At 38.3% G+C, this 16,722-nt stretch overlaps 1 protein-coding gene across 1 annotated transcript in view; it reads right to left on the bottom strand.

Annotated features, from left to right (window-relative positions):
- LOC103599757 (arginine-glutamic acid dipeptide repeats protein) overlaps window positions 1-16,722 on the bottom strand; it is a gene marked incomplete at its 5' end in the record, with an annotated part of 183,396 nt that overhangs the window by 137,589 nt on the left and 29,085 nt on the right. Inside the window, one exon of the mRNA XM_008583915.1 lies at window positions 4,362-4,410. Within this exon, the coding sequence (XP_008582137.1) occupies window positions 4,362-4,410 (49 nt within the window). The remainder of the gene's footprint in view (window positions 1-4,361; window positions 4,411-16,722) is intronic.

Raw genomic sequence — 16,722 nt, 5'->3', positions numbered from 1 at the left:
AGTTACCTACCTCATAGACCTGCGTGAAGAGGTCTGGTGACCCAGCCTGGCATTTGTGGGGTCTGGTGACCCAGCCTGGCATATGAAGGGTTTATGATCCAGTCTGTGAACGGGCTTGAGGGGTCTGGGAGCTTCAGAGCCAGCCCTAGCTCAACAATTGGCCCAGTCGGTGCAGGATTACCAGCAGGTAAAAAAGCACCACAACTGGCATGGTTGAGTAGCTCTACAATTGGCGCTGTGAGGATTCCAGGCCTTTGCAATAGCCACACAATATTGTTTGTAGCAGTGTATTGTTATTATGAGCTGTTATACATTTATTATAGAATTAAAGCAAATCAGTAGCATTAACATAAGAACTAGACAAAAATCTGAGTTTGAATTAGAAGTATCAGTATAAATTCACAATGTATTATCTCTTTAAAAAAAGAAAGAAAGAAAGCATATTTCCTAGTTTTGTGCACTGAAATGGCTTGGAATAATAACCAACCCAATAAGAATGAACGCCCTACACCAAATGAGGGCTCCTATGAGAAAAGTTTAAGTCCCGATCTAGGGAAGAAAATGTAAAAGGCAAGACACTAAAATCATGTCCTATCAGATAAAAGAGACCTACCAAAGACCACTGGGATTAAGTCAAAAGGACACAGACAGCAGGAAGATGGTCCTACTGGCCCAAAATGAATCATTTAATCATCAGTAAGAACTGATTTAAATTGATTAAAGATTAGCAATTTAAAATCTGCTGGTAACCACTGGAAGATGTGGAATCAACTAACCAACTCAATATTTTGAAAAACTGGTAAACAGAGGGAAAGAAATAAGCATTTACCTCGCCTTTCCTATGTGATTCGGGGAACAAAATAATTGGTAAGAAGAGTTTTATTTATTGAGCAAATAAAGGGGTGAAGGAATTGGAATATCATTCTGTAATCCCTAATAATATAATGGATTTAAGAAACAATCAATGGCTGCTAATTATTATTAAAAAAAGAGACACATGTGATTCCTCATGGACGTACAGGTTGAGTATCCCTTACCCAATGGAAGTGTTTTGAATTCCAGATTTTTTTTTTTTTGGATGTTGAAATATTTGCATTATATTTACCTGTTCAGCATTCTTAATCCCAAAATCCAAAATCCAAAACACTGCAATGAGCATTTCCTTTGAGCATCATGTTGGTGCTCAAAGTTTCAGATTTTGGAGCATTTCAGATCAGGGATGCTCAATCTGTGCATACCACCACCCATGAAGTATTCTTTCAGAAGGCAGGGTACCAAATTAAAATGTGATTAGCCTCTAAACTTAACTATTAATTGTCAAGAAATTAAAAGGACAAGGAACAACTTTAACATGAAGGTGCAATTAGCCAAATCCAGACTGTGGGATACTCCATAAGACAAAATAAAACACGCAGCTTCTTCAACACATATATGGGGGTTGAGGGGAGAAACCTGTGAATTAAAAGAGATTTAAGAGACATATCAAGCAACTGCAATGAATGGCTCTTATTTAGATTCTAATTTGAACTCTAAAAAAATAGAGAAAGAGAGACAAAGAGAAGTCTAGATATAATAGACACTTGAATATTAGGAAACTGCTTATTTTTATTTAATGTGATATACTGTGATTGTGCCTTTTAAAAGAGCTCTTCTCTTTGGAATATTTACAAGTAAAATGATATATTTGTGATTCATTTCAAAATAATGGTGGGAAGAGGTATGAGGGAGAGTAAATGAAACAAGTTTGATTAGGATTTGATATTTGTGAAAGCCAAGTAATGAGAAGGGCTTTATTGTACTATTTTCCCCCTGCTTCTGTATATGTTTTTTCTCTAATAAAAAAGTTAAAAATTTTAAGGAGGTAAATCATTGCCAACTCATAAAAACAACCTGTTATTTCTAGTGCTCCAAAACATTTCTTTTTGAAAATAAATCATATTAAATATATTTAAAATCTGATATAAAATAAACATCTGATTTTAAATGTAAGTATACAATAATCAAAGCATAGTAAATCTGCTTCTTTTTCAAGAATATAAGCATCTTTTACTTAGGAACAACTTTTTCTATTACGGTAAAAAAATCTGTAAAATAAAAGATTGGTACAAAGATCTCAGGACAACAGAAATATAGAGGGAGAAAAAAAATGGGTGGGAAAACACAGTGTAAGAGCAAGCAGAGAAAGAGAGATGTAATTGAGTGGTACCAGGCCAAGTATGAGATTCCTTGATTAAAAATACAGTCCAGCAGTGGTAGTCAGGCCCACCTAAGAGATCACACCAAGAAAAGGCTTATTTGGGGCCGGCCCGGTGGCGCACTGGATAGTGCGCCGCTTGGGAAGCGCAGCGGCGCTCCCGTCCGAGGGTTCAGATCCCACATACAGACCGGCTCCCGCTCACTGGCTGAGCGAGGCGCGGGAGCAACACCGAGGCTTGTGATCCCGTTGCCGGTCCCCGGTCCGGTGCGGGGGCAACACTGAGGGTTGCGATCCATTGCCAGACACGGAAAAAAGACAAAAAAAAAAAAGAAAAGAAAAGAAAAGGCTTATTTGAACAAAGCAAACATTAAGGAGAGTGTCCTCTTTCTTTCTGCCACTTATCAGTTATAATCCTAGTTCTCGGATGAGAAGTGTTTTCTAGCAGTTATATGCCCCTGATGGTTTCTGTGTTTTGGTTTTAATATCGCTTCACTTCTTAATTTCTTTCTCATTACAGAGTTAAAATAGGTTCTTAAAAAATGTGAATGACTGGGCCGGCCCGGTGGCGCACTCGGTAGAGTGCGGCGCTTGGGAGTGTGGCGGCGCTCCCGCCGAGGGTTCGGATCCCATATAGAGACCGGTCCGCTCACTGGTTGAGCACGGTGCGGGCGCGACACCGAGGGTTGTGATCCCATTGCCGGTCCCGGTACGGGCGCGACACCAAGGGTTGTGATCCTGTTACCGGTCACGAAAAAAGACAAAAAGGAAAAAAAAATGTGAATGACATACATATAAGAAATGCTCAAAATCTAGACAGAAAAAATGAATAACTAGGTAGACTACTAAAACCTCTATGTTCTTATAAGGGTTGCCACTGCCTGTGTCTCACGTTGCTCGATGTGACTGTCGTTAAGTGCTGACTCCCCAGCATCCACTCCAACTCAAGTGACAGTCCCCGCCAATGGTGATAAACCCATTTTCCTCATGGTTTAGAAATGGACACATGACCCAATGTTTGGCAGTGAGATGTGGGGACTACTAGAGACATTCTGGGGAAATTTTCTTTGCTCCTAAGGAGAAAAGAGGCATAATCCTTTTTCTTCCTCTCAACACTTGCTGTATTTCATCCATTGTAAGATCCACTATTATTTTATGTGCATACAAAAAGACAAATGCTGCCCATATATTATAAAGTCCACAGAGGTAATAAAATGTGAAGGGAAAAAGTTCGTCTTAGAATCAGTGAAATTCAGCCACCAGCCTGAGGATGAAGCTCCCCCTCTAAGGGGGACAGCAAAGCACCAAGAGAATCTCAGAGAAGCACAGCAGAGCCCTGGGCCTGCCTGGCCAGGATGTCCTGACAGGTGAGACATGAACAGCATGCTGAACCAGAGTCTTGAGATTCAAAGTGTCCTAACTGATACCGAGATCAAAAACAGAAGAGTCTTAGTAAACTGAATAAAACATGAGAGGGCACAAGTCATAACACAACAGGCCTCTGACTGAAAATTATCTTAACTACCTTGACTCTTCTGAAAGAAAAGGGGTTTTTAAATCTTTTTAATAGAAGTGCATGGTGACCAAATGTTCATCAATGAATGAATGAATAAACAAACTGTGAAACATACATGCAATGGATAATTCAGCCTTAAAAAGTTAGGAAATTCTGGCACCTGCTACAACATGGATGAACCTTGAGGGCATTAAGCTAAGTGAATTAAGCTAGTCACAAAAAGACAAATACTGTATGATTCCACTTGTATGAGGTAGAGTAGTCACGTATACAGAGACAGGAAGTAGACGGTGGTTGCCAGGGGCATGGTGGAAAGGGGAATGGGAAGTAACTGCTTAGTGGGTATAGAGTTTCAGTTCTGTAAGATAAAAAGAGTTCTAGAGATGAATGGTGGTGATAGTTACATAATAATATCAATGTACTTAATGCTACTGAGCTGCACACTTAAAACTGGTTATGATGGCAAATTTTACATTATATATATTTTATCACATTTTCCCCCCAGATCACATTTTTTAAAAAAAATCTTTATTTATGTAAAATTCCCCATAACAATAACAACAGTTCAAACATGCTGCTCAACAGAATAAAAAACCAGCAGAATGATAAGAAATAAAAACCTACTGAAGAAGCTACTAAAATTTACTTTACCTGATGGCTAGGACCAACACGAATTTCGCCCTGGGTACTGTTCAGCCTCCTGTCATGAAAAGAACAGATTAGGTTATCATAATACAGTTCACAGAAACATTCACACATTTTTCAAGGAAAGTAATTCACTTCAAATAAATAAGGGATAATTAAGGAAGAATTAATTTCCTCACTATTTCTAATGCTGCCCTGTACAAGTACCCTCTCCCCACAACATGCACACCCCTCTAAAACCTTTTCTTTCTAAAAACCTGAGGACTGCAGCTCCCTGTCGTGACTGTCTTCCTGTACCATTGTTCTTTCAGATCTCAGAGAGACGGACATGCCTATGGTACAATCCCAGTCAGGCATTTCTTCTTTTCAAAACATTTCAGGGTGTCCTACTACAAACCTTATTAAACACAAATGAGGTAACTTATTTTTCCTAGGACACATACTGGGTCATTCAGTCAATTATTCATTCACTCAGCAAATATTTATGCAGCACCTATTATAAACCAGGAATTGTCCTAGGTGTTGGGACTAAAGCAATAGACAATGTCCCTGCCTTCCTGGAACTTATATCCTAATTGAAGAAAAACAAACACACAATAGGTCAAACAATGATAACTGCCAAAATAGTAAGTATATAGTAAATAATGAAATATTTTTACAGTCTTTATACATGGCAGTCAATAAAAGCCTTCTTAATACAGTGGAACTTCGGGCCGGCCCGGTGGCGCACTGCTACAGTGCACCGCTTGGGAGTGTGGCGGCGCTCCTGCCGAGGGTTCAGATCCCACATACAGACCGGTTCCCGCTCAATGACTGAGCGAGGTGCAGGTGCGACACTGGTTCCTGCTCACTGGCTGAGCGAGGTGCGGGCGCGACACCGAGGGTTGCGATCCCATTGCCGGTCCCGGTCCGGTGCGGGCGCAACACTGAGGGTTGCGATCTGTTGCCGGACACGAAAAAAGACAAAAAAAAAAAAAAAATACAGTGGAACTTGAACAGAGGTGTGACAATGAGGAAGTGAGCACCGCGGGGGCCGTCGAGGTGAAGGGGCTTGTCTGCTTGTCATCTGTGCCAGTCTTGCTGCACCTGTCACACTCTCCCCTCTCTTGCTCCAAATCCAAACCAGCCAGGCTCCCTTTAAAAGTCACTCTTCCATGAAGGCTTTCTTGATCTCCCACCTATTTCACTACTCCCCACCCCCACACCCCCACAATGTGCAATGCGTTTCTCTCTTCTTCTGTTCAGGAAATACATGTTGAATGTCTTTTTTAGCCCCAGGCCCTGCACAGGGCTGACTGGGTATGTAGAGGTAGACACAGAAATTCTGCCCTCCCAGAACTCTCTAGTATCTGCAACTTGGAATCATAACCATCTATGGGCTACCTGAGGAAAACCTTTCCACACCCAGTGATAAGACTTTGCTGTATTTTATAGGCACCACTGAATTTTCAAAAGTGAGAAGGACAAGGCTTTTGAGTAGTGAGAGTTGCTTTAATGGCTATTTGTTGGCTTGGACTGAGATGAAGAACATAATAAAGCAAAGGGCCCAATAGGAAGCACCATCTCTTGTTTTTCTCCCATTGACTTGACACCCACACCTGTTATATATGAAGTTGTTAAAATGAGTTTTGGAAAACTATTATTACAGTATTTCCTCTAGGGCTCTTAGGTACAGTACTATTTTCTTTTAATCCAAAAATTTTTCTCATGAAGAGACTTATTCTGGCAAAGTTGGACAGCAGACGTGACAAAGGAAGAGAGAAGAGTAAAGAAAAGAAAAGGAGACATGCGGTCCAGTCCTTAAGAATCACACAGTTTATCCAGCTGGGGAGGTAGCATCCATCCCCAAAACACCAAAACAGGCCCAATCACTATGTTCATGAAACAATGTGAAAGTGCCAAGGGGAGTTATCAAAATCAGGCAGGCTTCCAGAGGAGACACTCCTTGAGGTGGCAAAGTTCTTTTTTTTTTTTTTATGTGACCGGTAAGGGGATCGTAACCCTTGGCTTCGTGTCACCTGCACCGCGCTCAGCCAGTGAGCACACCAGCCATCCCTATATAGGATCCGAACCCGTGGCGCCGCACTCTTCCGAGTGAGCCATGGGGTCGGCCCGAGGTGGCAAAGTTCTGAAGAGACCTCTGAAGAAATAATAAGCCCAACAGCTGGGCAAAAAGGACTGAGTGCTGCGTGGAATGAAACCACACCGAGGCAGCGGGCTGAGAGGGAGGGCATGAAGCGCTGAACATGCCACACAAGTCACCTTCGTTTCTTCAGTAGGGGTGCGGCATATTGGAAAAAATAAACTAGAAGATAAATTGTTGTGGCAGGTTTAGTTAGGAATTACCAGGATCTGTTTTAGGAGGTATGTAGAGGAATCAAATCAGCCAGGAGGCTATTTTAATCATGAATACTTCTTTAGGAAAACAAGCAGTCAATGTTACCACCATTTCTCTTCCAACTTGTCTCTTTCTGTCTCCTAACTAGTTATGAGCAAAATAGGCTGCCAAACATTCTAATCCTTTATTTTTAAATGCTTTCCTGACTACAAGTAGAACTAGCCAAAATGTATCATCTCAGAAAGCTTCAGTCATAGGCTGTCCAGTAACTTACGCCTACAGCTCAACCTTCAAGCTCTTCTAAAAGGTCTGTGTTATTCCAGCATACTCAAGTCACTTCCACATCACTGCTACATACACACTGTTAAGTCCTTGACAACTCCAGGACAAACATTCCTGGTTCATTTTTCTTTTTTTTTTCCTTTTTGTCTTTTTTACTGACCGGTAACGGGATCGCAACCCTCGGTGTTGCGCCTGCACCGCGCTCAGCCAGTGAGCGGGAACCGGTCTCCACATGGGATCCGAACCCTCGGCGGGAGCACCGCCGCACTCCCAAGCAGCACACTCTCCAGTGCGCCACCGGGCCGGCCCTCATTTTTCTTTTAATAAGCCAATATTATCATCATATTTAGCTCAAAGAATAATGTGCCATGATAATAAAACACCGAAATACCTTGTTAACTAGAACTACTTTTAATCTCCTTATTTCCGTAAGAATAGGAGGCAAATAATTATTAATATGCAAATAATAACACAAGCGAAACCAACAAAAATGTGGTAGGGTGTCTTAAGAGCCTAAACTAGAAATTGTTTCTTTCTTTCAAATTTAAATTAAAAGAGTACTAATAAAATAAGTAGGTTACAAAACATAAAATAAAAATAAAACAAAGAACCTTCTTGAAATCTTATTTAAAAACCACCAAAAGTATTTTAAAATCATATGCAACTTTTAAATATCAGGGTTTCATAGCAAGAGATACAAAACAAAGTTATTTTTTAGCAGGATTAGGATCCAAAGTGCAGACAATGGCATTAGACTACCACATCCAGAAACTACAGAACATAGAGTAAATGGTAGAAATACTTTTTAGGTCCAAGATGTAAAAGGATAGAACACATTACAGCCCAATAGAGAAAATTGGATGAATCTGACAAAAAAACTGTCAGAATATAAACTAAAGATAAAAAACTAGAAGTAAGACTGGTGGGAAATAGCCAGCACGCAGCTGTATCTAGAATCAATGGCACAGTCACAATCCGGCCCCTTAACTGAATGGCACTCCCTGTTGCTGCAGCTTTTGCAGTTCATACGTTACTATAAGAAAATGACACTCCACGCTGACTAATTTGGACATTTCCTACCTCTACCCACTCTGGGATGGTACATTCTGGAGTACAGAAACTGAGACTTAATTCATCTTTTGTGTCCCCCAGAATCCAATACAGTACTCTCTGGGCATTATCTATGCCTTTAGGACAAATTAAAATTTCCTGGATGCATGAATATTTCTAGACGATTAAGATGTAAAACTTGACAAAAATCACCAGAAATCAATATTACAACAGTTTATAGGAAACACCATTAATCATCACATGATGAAATTACTACATTTTTCCTCTTACTTAACATGACAGTTCTCAAACTTTTAGGTTTCAGGACCCTTTTACACTCTTTAAATTACTGAGTACCCCAACGAACTTGTGTTTTTGAGAAATTTGAAGATATTTATTTATTAATTTTAAAAAAGCAATAAGCCCATTACATAGCAACCTGTATAACATATACTTATAAAAAGTAATTGTATTTAGGGCTGGCCAGTTGCTCAGTTGGTTAGAACACCGCCTTGTAACACCAAGGTCAAGGATTTGGATCCCCATATCAGCCAGCTGCCCCTCCCACCCAAACAGTAATAGCATTTAAACAAAAATACTTAGTGAAAATAAAGACACTGTTTTATGTTTATTACAAATCTTGTTAACATCTGACTTATTAGAAGACAGCTAGATTCTATCTGCTTTTACATTCAATCTGCTGTAAGATGCTGTTTGGGTTAAAGTAGATGAAGAAAATCCTCACACAGCTATGTAGTTGGAGAAGGGAAGAACATTTCAATAGCCTTTCTGATACTAGACCAAAACTCAACAAGCGATAGTTTCTTAAAGGTTTGTGCACAATGTGAATCTAAAACTTTATCAATAATCTTTTGAACTTTGTTACATTAAAATCCATTGATCTGTCCTACCCTGTGATTCTACTCAGATATGATTTTGTAATGTCATGCATTAGTTATATGGAAAATATTGGTTTACTAAGGTTTGCAGATCTTCCAAATATGGACACAGTTTATTATATACAATATTTTTTTTTAAATCACATTCATTAATATCATCATTCATCTCATAAGAAAAGCCTTATGTGTAGATGTAGACAAGCTGTCAGGCTCAGGGTAGTGGATACAACTTTTTCAAAATTCTAATTTTTACTTGAAAGTTCAAATCTTGGCATTGTCAAATACTATCACTTGTTTTCCTTGAAATGACAGGCTCACTTCACTCATTTTCAAGAAAATGTCTGCCAGTTGTCCTTTCAAACAGAAACGGCATTCTGAAAAAAGTGGCTAGCTCAGCTTCTAACTAAAGTGACTCAAACAACCACACAAGGTCTTCTCAGTGCAGGACAAGACAATTATCATCCTCTGGTAAGCAGCAGAAGACTTGTATGTCACTTCCTATTTCTTCATAAAGAAAAAAGACAGGAAGGCAAGGATTGGGATTTGATAAAATTAATAATGGAGTTCATAAACCATGCCTTTAGAAGTGCTGATTATGACACATTCTGAACTTTAGAAAGTACTGAAGGCTAAAATTCAAAAGGGCCCTAATCTAGAAGAAGATGCCAGGTTTATTCTTCGATTAATAACAACAGTAGCTAAATTTAAGCACTTATTATCTGTTCTAGGTGCTCTATAGTATTATCTCATTTTTAGGTATAATTTCATTTAGATCATGATATAGTACTAACAAAGGCATCAGTACTGATATTCACAGAAATTCAGATCTCACTCTATCCTGTATTCAAAACATGGCTACAGAAGAGGTTTCCACTTGGATGTGCAATGCTGCTTAATTAACACAGTAGATTAGAGCAAAGCCAGAATGGTCATCAATTTAAGAAGGAAAATCCAAGGCTGGCTGGTTAGCTCAGTTCGTTAGAGCACAGTGTTATAACATCAAGTTCAAGGGTTTAGATCCTCCTACCAGACAGCACCAAAAAAAAAAGGAGGAAAATCCAGACCAAGGGCAGTATAAATCCTAGCCAAGTCAGATACTACTGTATGAAATAAGAAACCAAAGATTGGATTCATATCCCAGGATAATGCAAGACAGACAAACACACACACACACGCCCCCCTTTATTTCTGCCTCAGCATTTTCATGTACATTAGCTTAAATCCAGTTTATATTAAATCCAGGTATATTAGTTATATGATAAATACAAGCAAAATAATAATACTACTATTACTTACTAAATGCTTTCTATGCCTGGTATACATTATTTTATTATTCTCATGACAATCCTATGTGGCAATATCTCTATTTTGTAGATAACAAAAATACTAATTGTAACACTAATAAAGCAATTAACATATACATTGAACATTTACTATGTACCACGCAGTGTAAGCTAAGCAATTTTTGTTTATTTTCATATCAAATATTAAGAACAATCCTATAAGATAAGTGCTATTATAACCTGAACCTAAAAGATGTTATGTAGTTGCCCAGTATTATACAGCTAACAAGTGGACAAACCGGATTCAAACTTAAGTTTAGCTGACTCCAAAGTCAGAACTTCCAATTACACTCCCCTATGGCAGAGTGATTAAGTTGCTGAACCAAAATTATACAATTAATCATAAACAAAAGTATGAGAATCTATATCCTCTTTCCTATTTCAGTTCAATGTTCATTTCAAACATCCAAGCAAAACAAAATAATCAGTGTTTTTTAAAAGTTTGAAAATCATGTTGAAAGAGAAAATCTATGACATAAATTTTTATGCAACGTATTTTATATATAATATAGAACGGATTTTATACATTATATTAAAGTCAATTTATTACATAAAGGCAAAGTTATACAACATACTAGAAATGGCAAAATTATAGAAATGGAGAATAGATTAGTGGTTGCCAGGTGTCAGGGATGGTGAGGAATGAGAGAGCGGGAGCAACGTATTTTATATATAATATAGAACGGATTTTATACATTATATTAAAGTCAATTTATTACGTAAAGGCAAAGTTATACAACATACTAGAAATGACAAAATTATAGAAATGGAGAATAGATTAGTGGTTGCCAGGTGTCAGGGATGGTGAGGAATGAGAGAGCGGGAACATGTATGACTATAAAGGGTAGCACTGGGGAGATCTTTGCAGTGATGCAATAGTTCTGTATCTCGATTGTGGTGGGGTTACGCAAAGCTACACATGTGATAAAGTGGCACAGAACTCCACACGCACAATGTACTAATGCCAATTTCCAAGTCTGATACTGTACTACAGTTACATAAGATAATACCACTCGGTAGAATCTTTGCAACTTCCTGTGAATCCAAAATTTTCAAGTTTTAAAAAAGTCAAAGGAAGAGGTTAACTGAGGGATGTACTACAGACAGACTGGAAATAAGAAAAGCCAGACATTAAAAAAGCTGATTAGATGACAAATAGATTCCTCCAATATATACCATAGACAGCTGAATGAGTTACTAAAGAATGCACAGTTCATGAGCAATGAAGTTCAGGGAATTAACTCCAAGTCACATTATTTCCTTCTTCCCTAGGTTTACTAAGGATCTTTGCTGTGCGCTCATCATTTTGACGACATCCTTATACTATGAAGCATACTACAAAAAAAAAAAAAATTAAGAACTGTCACAATCCTCCCCAGCAAAAGGATGAATTTTTCTGTGTAACTAATGTAAATAATACATGTTTTTCAAAAAAGCTGAGGTTCAGCCCCCATTATTCTACAAACCTTTGCTTTAGAATATGAAAAAATAGTCCCAGAAGCCAAATTGCAACAATAATGGTAAGCTATTGTGTTTATTCCTTGAGTATAAAAAAAAATAAATTCATTGTATATGAAATCTGATACAAAAGAAACCAATGTAACAAAGCAGTATCCATAGCAACTACAACTTAATATTTCAGTCCTCTTCAGCTGCAGTGGATTAAATAAAATGACAAGATGTTCCCTTTGAAAAGTAACCTGTTACCATGGAAACGTTTTAGTCTAAGAAGTAAACAGGGAATGGACAGAAAGGAGCAGGGAGCCTGCAACTGAATATCAAAAAGGGAGAAGCATCTTTGCAAAGGAGATGAAAAGGCCAGATGCATGGAAGGCTCCTTGAGAAGAGCATGTCAGCTGGATGCAGAAGCCTGCCCAGACATGGGGCTTGCCCAAGAACATGACACAGTCACTTTTTCATCCTGAAGCGTGGGAAAGGTGCAGGGAGGTAACAGTCTGTGAACATTCACTCAAGATGACCAAATATCTCTCCACAATCATAGTGATTGCTGAAGAGTAGGACTTGAGTCTACAGGGAAGAGGAGAGACAAGGACATGAGTGCAGAGAGAAGACATGAACAGACAGCACTGACATAAAGCAACTAAGAGCAAGAGCTGGTAGAATCAAGGCCTTTTACAAGGAGCTGGCATGACTTCCCATCATAACCCAGAACTGACCCCTTCCTCAAGCCTGGGGACATAACAGCAGTGTGGCCTGTGGCCCATTCCCAAGTAGCTGGGCCCCATAACTCTCAAGTCAGACCTGTGTCCTGTGACTGGTGTCATGTATGAATGAGATCTCTGGGCAATCTTCCTTTTTCCTGTCCTTCAGGTCATAAATATCAGACAGTAGATAATTCCTATCTTTTCTATAGGGTGTTCAGCAAAAAGACTTTCTAAGTGTGCTAGTAAGTAGAGTTTCTAGAGTCTTCTTTCTCATAATGTCATGTCAAGAAAAAGAAGACTCTAGAAACTCTACTTACTAGCACACTTAGAAAGTGACCACAGAAAAAGTCTGCGGGTCCAAAACAAAATACAGTTAATTTTAAGAAAACCAAAAGGCAAGTTATCAGAATCACTTCTTTTTAGATGAATTGTGGGGCAGGAGTGAAAACAAGGATGATAGGAAGGAAGAGTAGGACAACATGCGGGGTTTCTCAAGTCTCTCCAGCATGAACACATGCTTCCAAAGCAGTCTTTAACAAGTCTAAAATTTCTTTAAAGCCTGATGCAGTATCTTAAAAACCCATGCAAATATTGTATTCTATTCCAAAATATGAGGGTAGTTCAAAAAGTCTGTGGACTCATTTATCTTTTAATAATATTCTTCCACAATTTTTTTAAGTCCCCTTGTATATTCCCATTCATTTTAAGATGGAGAAAAATTTCCCTAAATCTGCATAAAGTCACTGTGCATCCTATTATGATGTCCAACGACTGTGGCATCTCACTACTGAAAGAGGGAAGTTGTCATATATACCTGCATCTAGATGCTCAGGTGCAGGGGAAAAGCAGACTTCATAGTCAAATGAATCTGGATTAAAATTTCGGTACCAAGGTTTTGCTGGCTCTAATTGTGATATTGAGGACACGATTCAATCTCTCTGTGCCCTCAGTTTCTTCATCTGTAAAACGAAGTTCATAATAGCTACTTTGCAAGGTTGTTATAAAAATAAAAGATGATCTATGGAAAGAACTAGGCATAGTGCCTGCTGCACGGAGTTCATTACTATTATTAGTTCTAAGTGCTGGCAAAAGTGAGAATGAAAGCTAACCCCTCTATTATGAGTCCTCACAGCACCATGTTCCTCTCCTCCGGCTCCTATCACAACCATGATTTTATATTTATTTTGTGTAGTTATTTTTTTCAACGGCTGTCTCGCCCTCTAGACTGACAGCACCATGTGGGTAGTAGGACCAAGTTTATTTTTACTTCACCATTATATCCCTGAGCCCACTGGTTTTCAATATATTTTGAAAGAATAAATGACTCCATATTCTAACTCAACTATTGTTTAGCCATAGAAAGCATCTAAGGGCTCTGTTTGTCAAAATTAGGATAGTTAAGTCACCTGTGACAGAAGGCCAGCCCTCCAAGCAAAATTAACTGAAAAAAAGGCTTGATAAACTGCCTAGCTGAAACAAAATTCAGCATTCACTGAAGAAAAAAAAAAAATCAGTCAACAACAGAAAGAGCTAATGTTCCAAAATTATACACAGGAACTTACACAAAATCTGGAATCATAAAATTCTAAACTTTTTCTGATGGAAAGCCATCTGATCCAATTTTTTAGCTTAATAGAAGAAGCCAGGGCCTGAAGAAATAAAAGTGTTCTTCTGAGGGGTCACTGTGAGTTAATTACTGAAGAGGATTCCAGGCCACAGAAGTAGCTCTCCCATAAGGTTCTCCTAAATATAACTTAGTGTCCAGAACTAGGAATTAGGCACTGGATGAGGAGTAATAACAATTTCATGCAGATAATAAAATGCAGTAAATGTGGCTTTCACACACAATGTGTGTATGTGTCATATCAGGAGAAATAGGTTAAAGAAATTAAACAAATGAGAAAAAATCTAGTTTCAAAGTACTACAATGACCTTGCTCCATTGTCTAAATGTCTTATCTGTCTTCTCTCTCCCCGTTTATGTAGTAACACACAGTGTACCTGGCAATGACATATAACTCCAACCTACCTCACGGTCCTCGTGGGCTTTATTGTAATCGCCTGCTGTGAAGATGGAAACAGCTTTAAGGACCACAGCCTAACAAAGCTGCATGTACATTATGTAGTAACACACAGTGTACCTGGCAATGACATATAACTCCAACCTACCTCACGGTCCTCATGGGCTTTATTGTAATCGCCTGCTGTGAAGATGGAAACAGCTTTAAGGACCACAGCCTAACAAAGCTGCATGTACATATACATGAAGCTATAGAAAAAAAAAAATCCTACCATGATTGAAAACAATTTATAAAGCAGCCAACTTTGAAGATTAAGCTGATTTCCTGACCAAAGATGATGTTGGCTTTCTGTGCATATTGAGATCAAACTACATAATACTCCTGAATGGAACATCCCCAGAAAAAAAGGGACCTTGGACCAAATAAGCATGTCTACAACACATATCTAAAGGTTTCTTTGTTCCCACTGGGAAGTCTCTGGGAAATGTTATAAAAAATATAACCATCACCTTATCCTTCTTCACTATAGTGGTGTGAATATGAGAGGAAAAGGTAAACAGGCATTAATATACACACACACGTAACTATATTGGAAAAAGTGGTAAGAAGAAAACAATGTCTAACGCTGAACACACCACATGTCACAAGATACAGAATAGAGCATTTTTTTTTTCTTCTAAAGGCAATAACCCAAACAGAATAAGAAGAAAGTAAACCAGTAAATGGTGGTTAAACATACTGGTTTCTAATTTAATTACCATAATTCCTAAAGTAATCACTGACATCACCTTAGTTGAAAAGGTTGGCCATAAAAAATAAAGATGTAGACTTGGCCTTTGAATTAATACAATAATGTACTAAGCAATTACGTGCCAAGCACTTTCACATTGTTTTCATCTAATCTTTACAACACCTATGAGGAAAACATCTCCATTCAAACCATGAGAAAATTGAGGGTCAGAAAAGGGAAGGAGCTCATTCCAATGTCACTTATTCGGTAGAATTTGAACCACCCTATCTGGTTCCAAATCCAGCCTTTTCTCTTACCACAGATGTCATTCATTTATTCAACATATTTATGCTAAAGACCCATTTGTCAGGCACTCTACTGGGAACTAAGACTATAAGAACATACATGGTCCCTGCCCCAGAAGCTTAATGTCAAATAACCGCAAATAAATGTGTAGTTCAAAAAACTCTGATAGAAATAATCTCTAATTATCCCAGTTGAATTAAAATGAACTGTTTTACTTTAGACTCAAAGTTTCATAGAGTATGCAACGTGAGAAAATTAGTTTTCTTACAGATTTGTTTTAAACATGTATTCAAGCACCTGTATCCACCCACATCAGAACTGCTCAATACAAATGGTTATCCATTATCTGCACTTATTTAGGACAGGACTCATGAACGCACACATCATTTTGAATCTTCCTTTATCCAATATTTCTACCTCCTTTCTCATCCTGTCAGACATTTGTTTCATAGCATTAGAACAAATTCCTCTTGGTGGAAAGAAAACTCAGTTTGGTAATGACCAAAAAGTAAAATGAAAAGTAGAAATGAATTCAGAAGGAGAAAGGATCAGGAACACAGAACAACTGCAGAACAACAAAGAAAGGGAAGCATCAGGTCTCAGGTGTACCAGAGTCTTTCAATCTGTAAGTTAACACACTAGACACATCAAGGAAGTGGTGAAAAGCAGAGCTATGTTAGGAGCAGATTGAAAAGGAAGTGCCAGTTAAACTCAACCAAATTCACTCCACTTTTCTACCAAAAACAGACTCTGCAAAGCTAATGTTTACAGAGAAACATTTTAAATGTCATGCTCAACCTCAGATTCTGATTCAACATTCTACTATAATGACAAGAAAAGCTAAAAAGATAATAATTTTGTGAACTTTTATGTTCTTTTGAATCATATAATTTTTTATATTCCTCAACACTTCCTGAGACTCCAAAGTACAACAGGAGGAAAACAATAAGCCAAAAGAAACTAACTAGCATCTTTTTAATGTTCAAGCTACACAGACCCTAGACAACTTCACCAACAAAGAGAATAACTTCCCATGTGCTGTTCCTCACGTCCACCACCACCACCAGACAAGCACAGAAGCCCTAAAGCACGAGATGTTGGTCAGCAAATAAAATTCCAAAAATATTTTCCTGAGACAGGAAAATACGGAACAAACACATACCACACAAGAAATAGCTCTAGTGCCTTACTTTATTGGATTTGAAATATAGAATGATTCAACTCTTAACAGCAG

This window comes from Galeopterus variegatus, unplaced genomic scaffold, assembly GCF_000696425.1.
Source record: "Galeopterus variegatus unplaced genomic scaffold, G_variegatus-3.0.2 Scaffold3082, whole genome shotgun sequence".
In the NCBI taxonomy this organism is placed as follows: Eukaryota; Metazoa; Chordata; class Mammalia; order Dermoptera; family Cynocephalidae; genus Galeopterus; species Galeopterus variegatus.
Note: the sequence above shows the minus strand (reverse complement) of the source record. Positions and strands in the feature narration are given on the sequence as shown.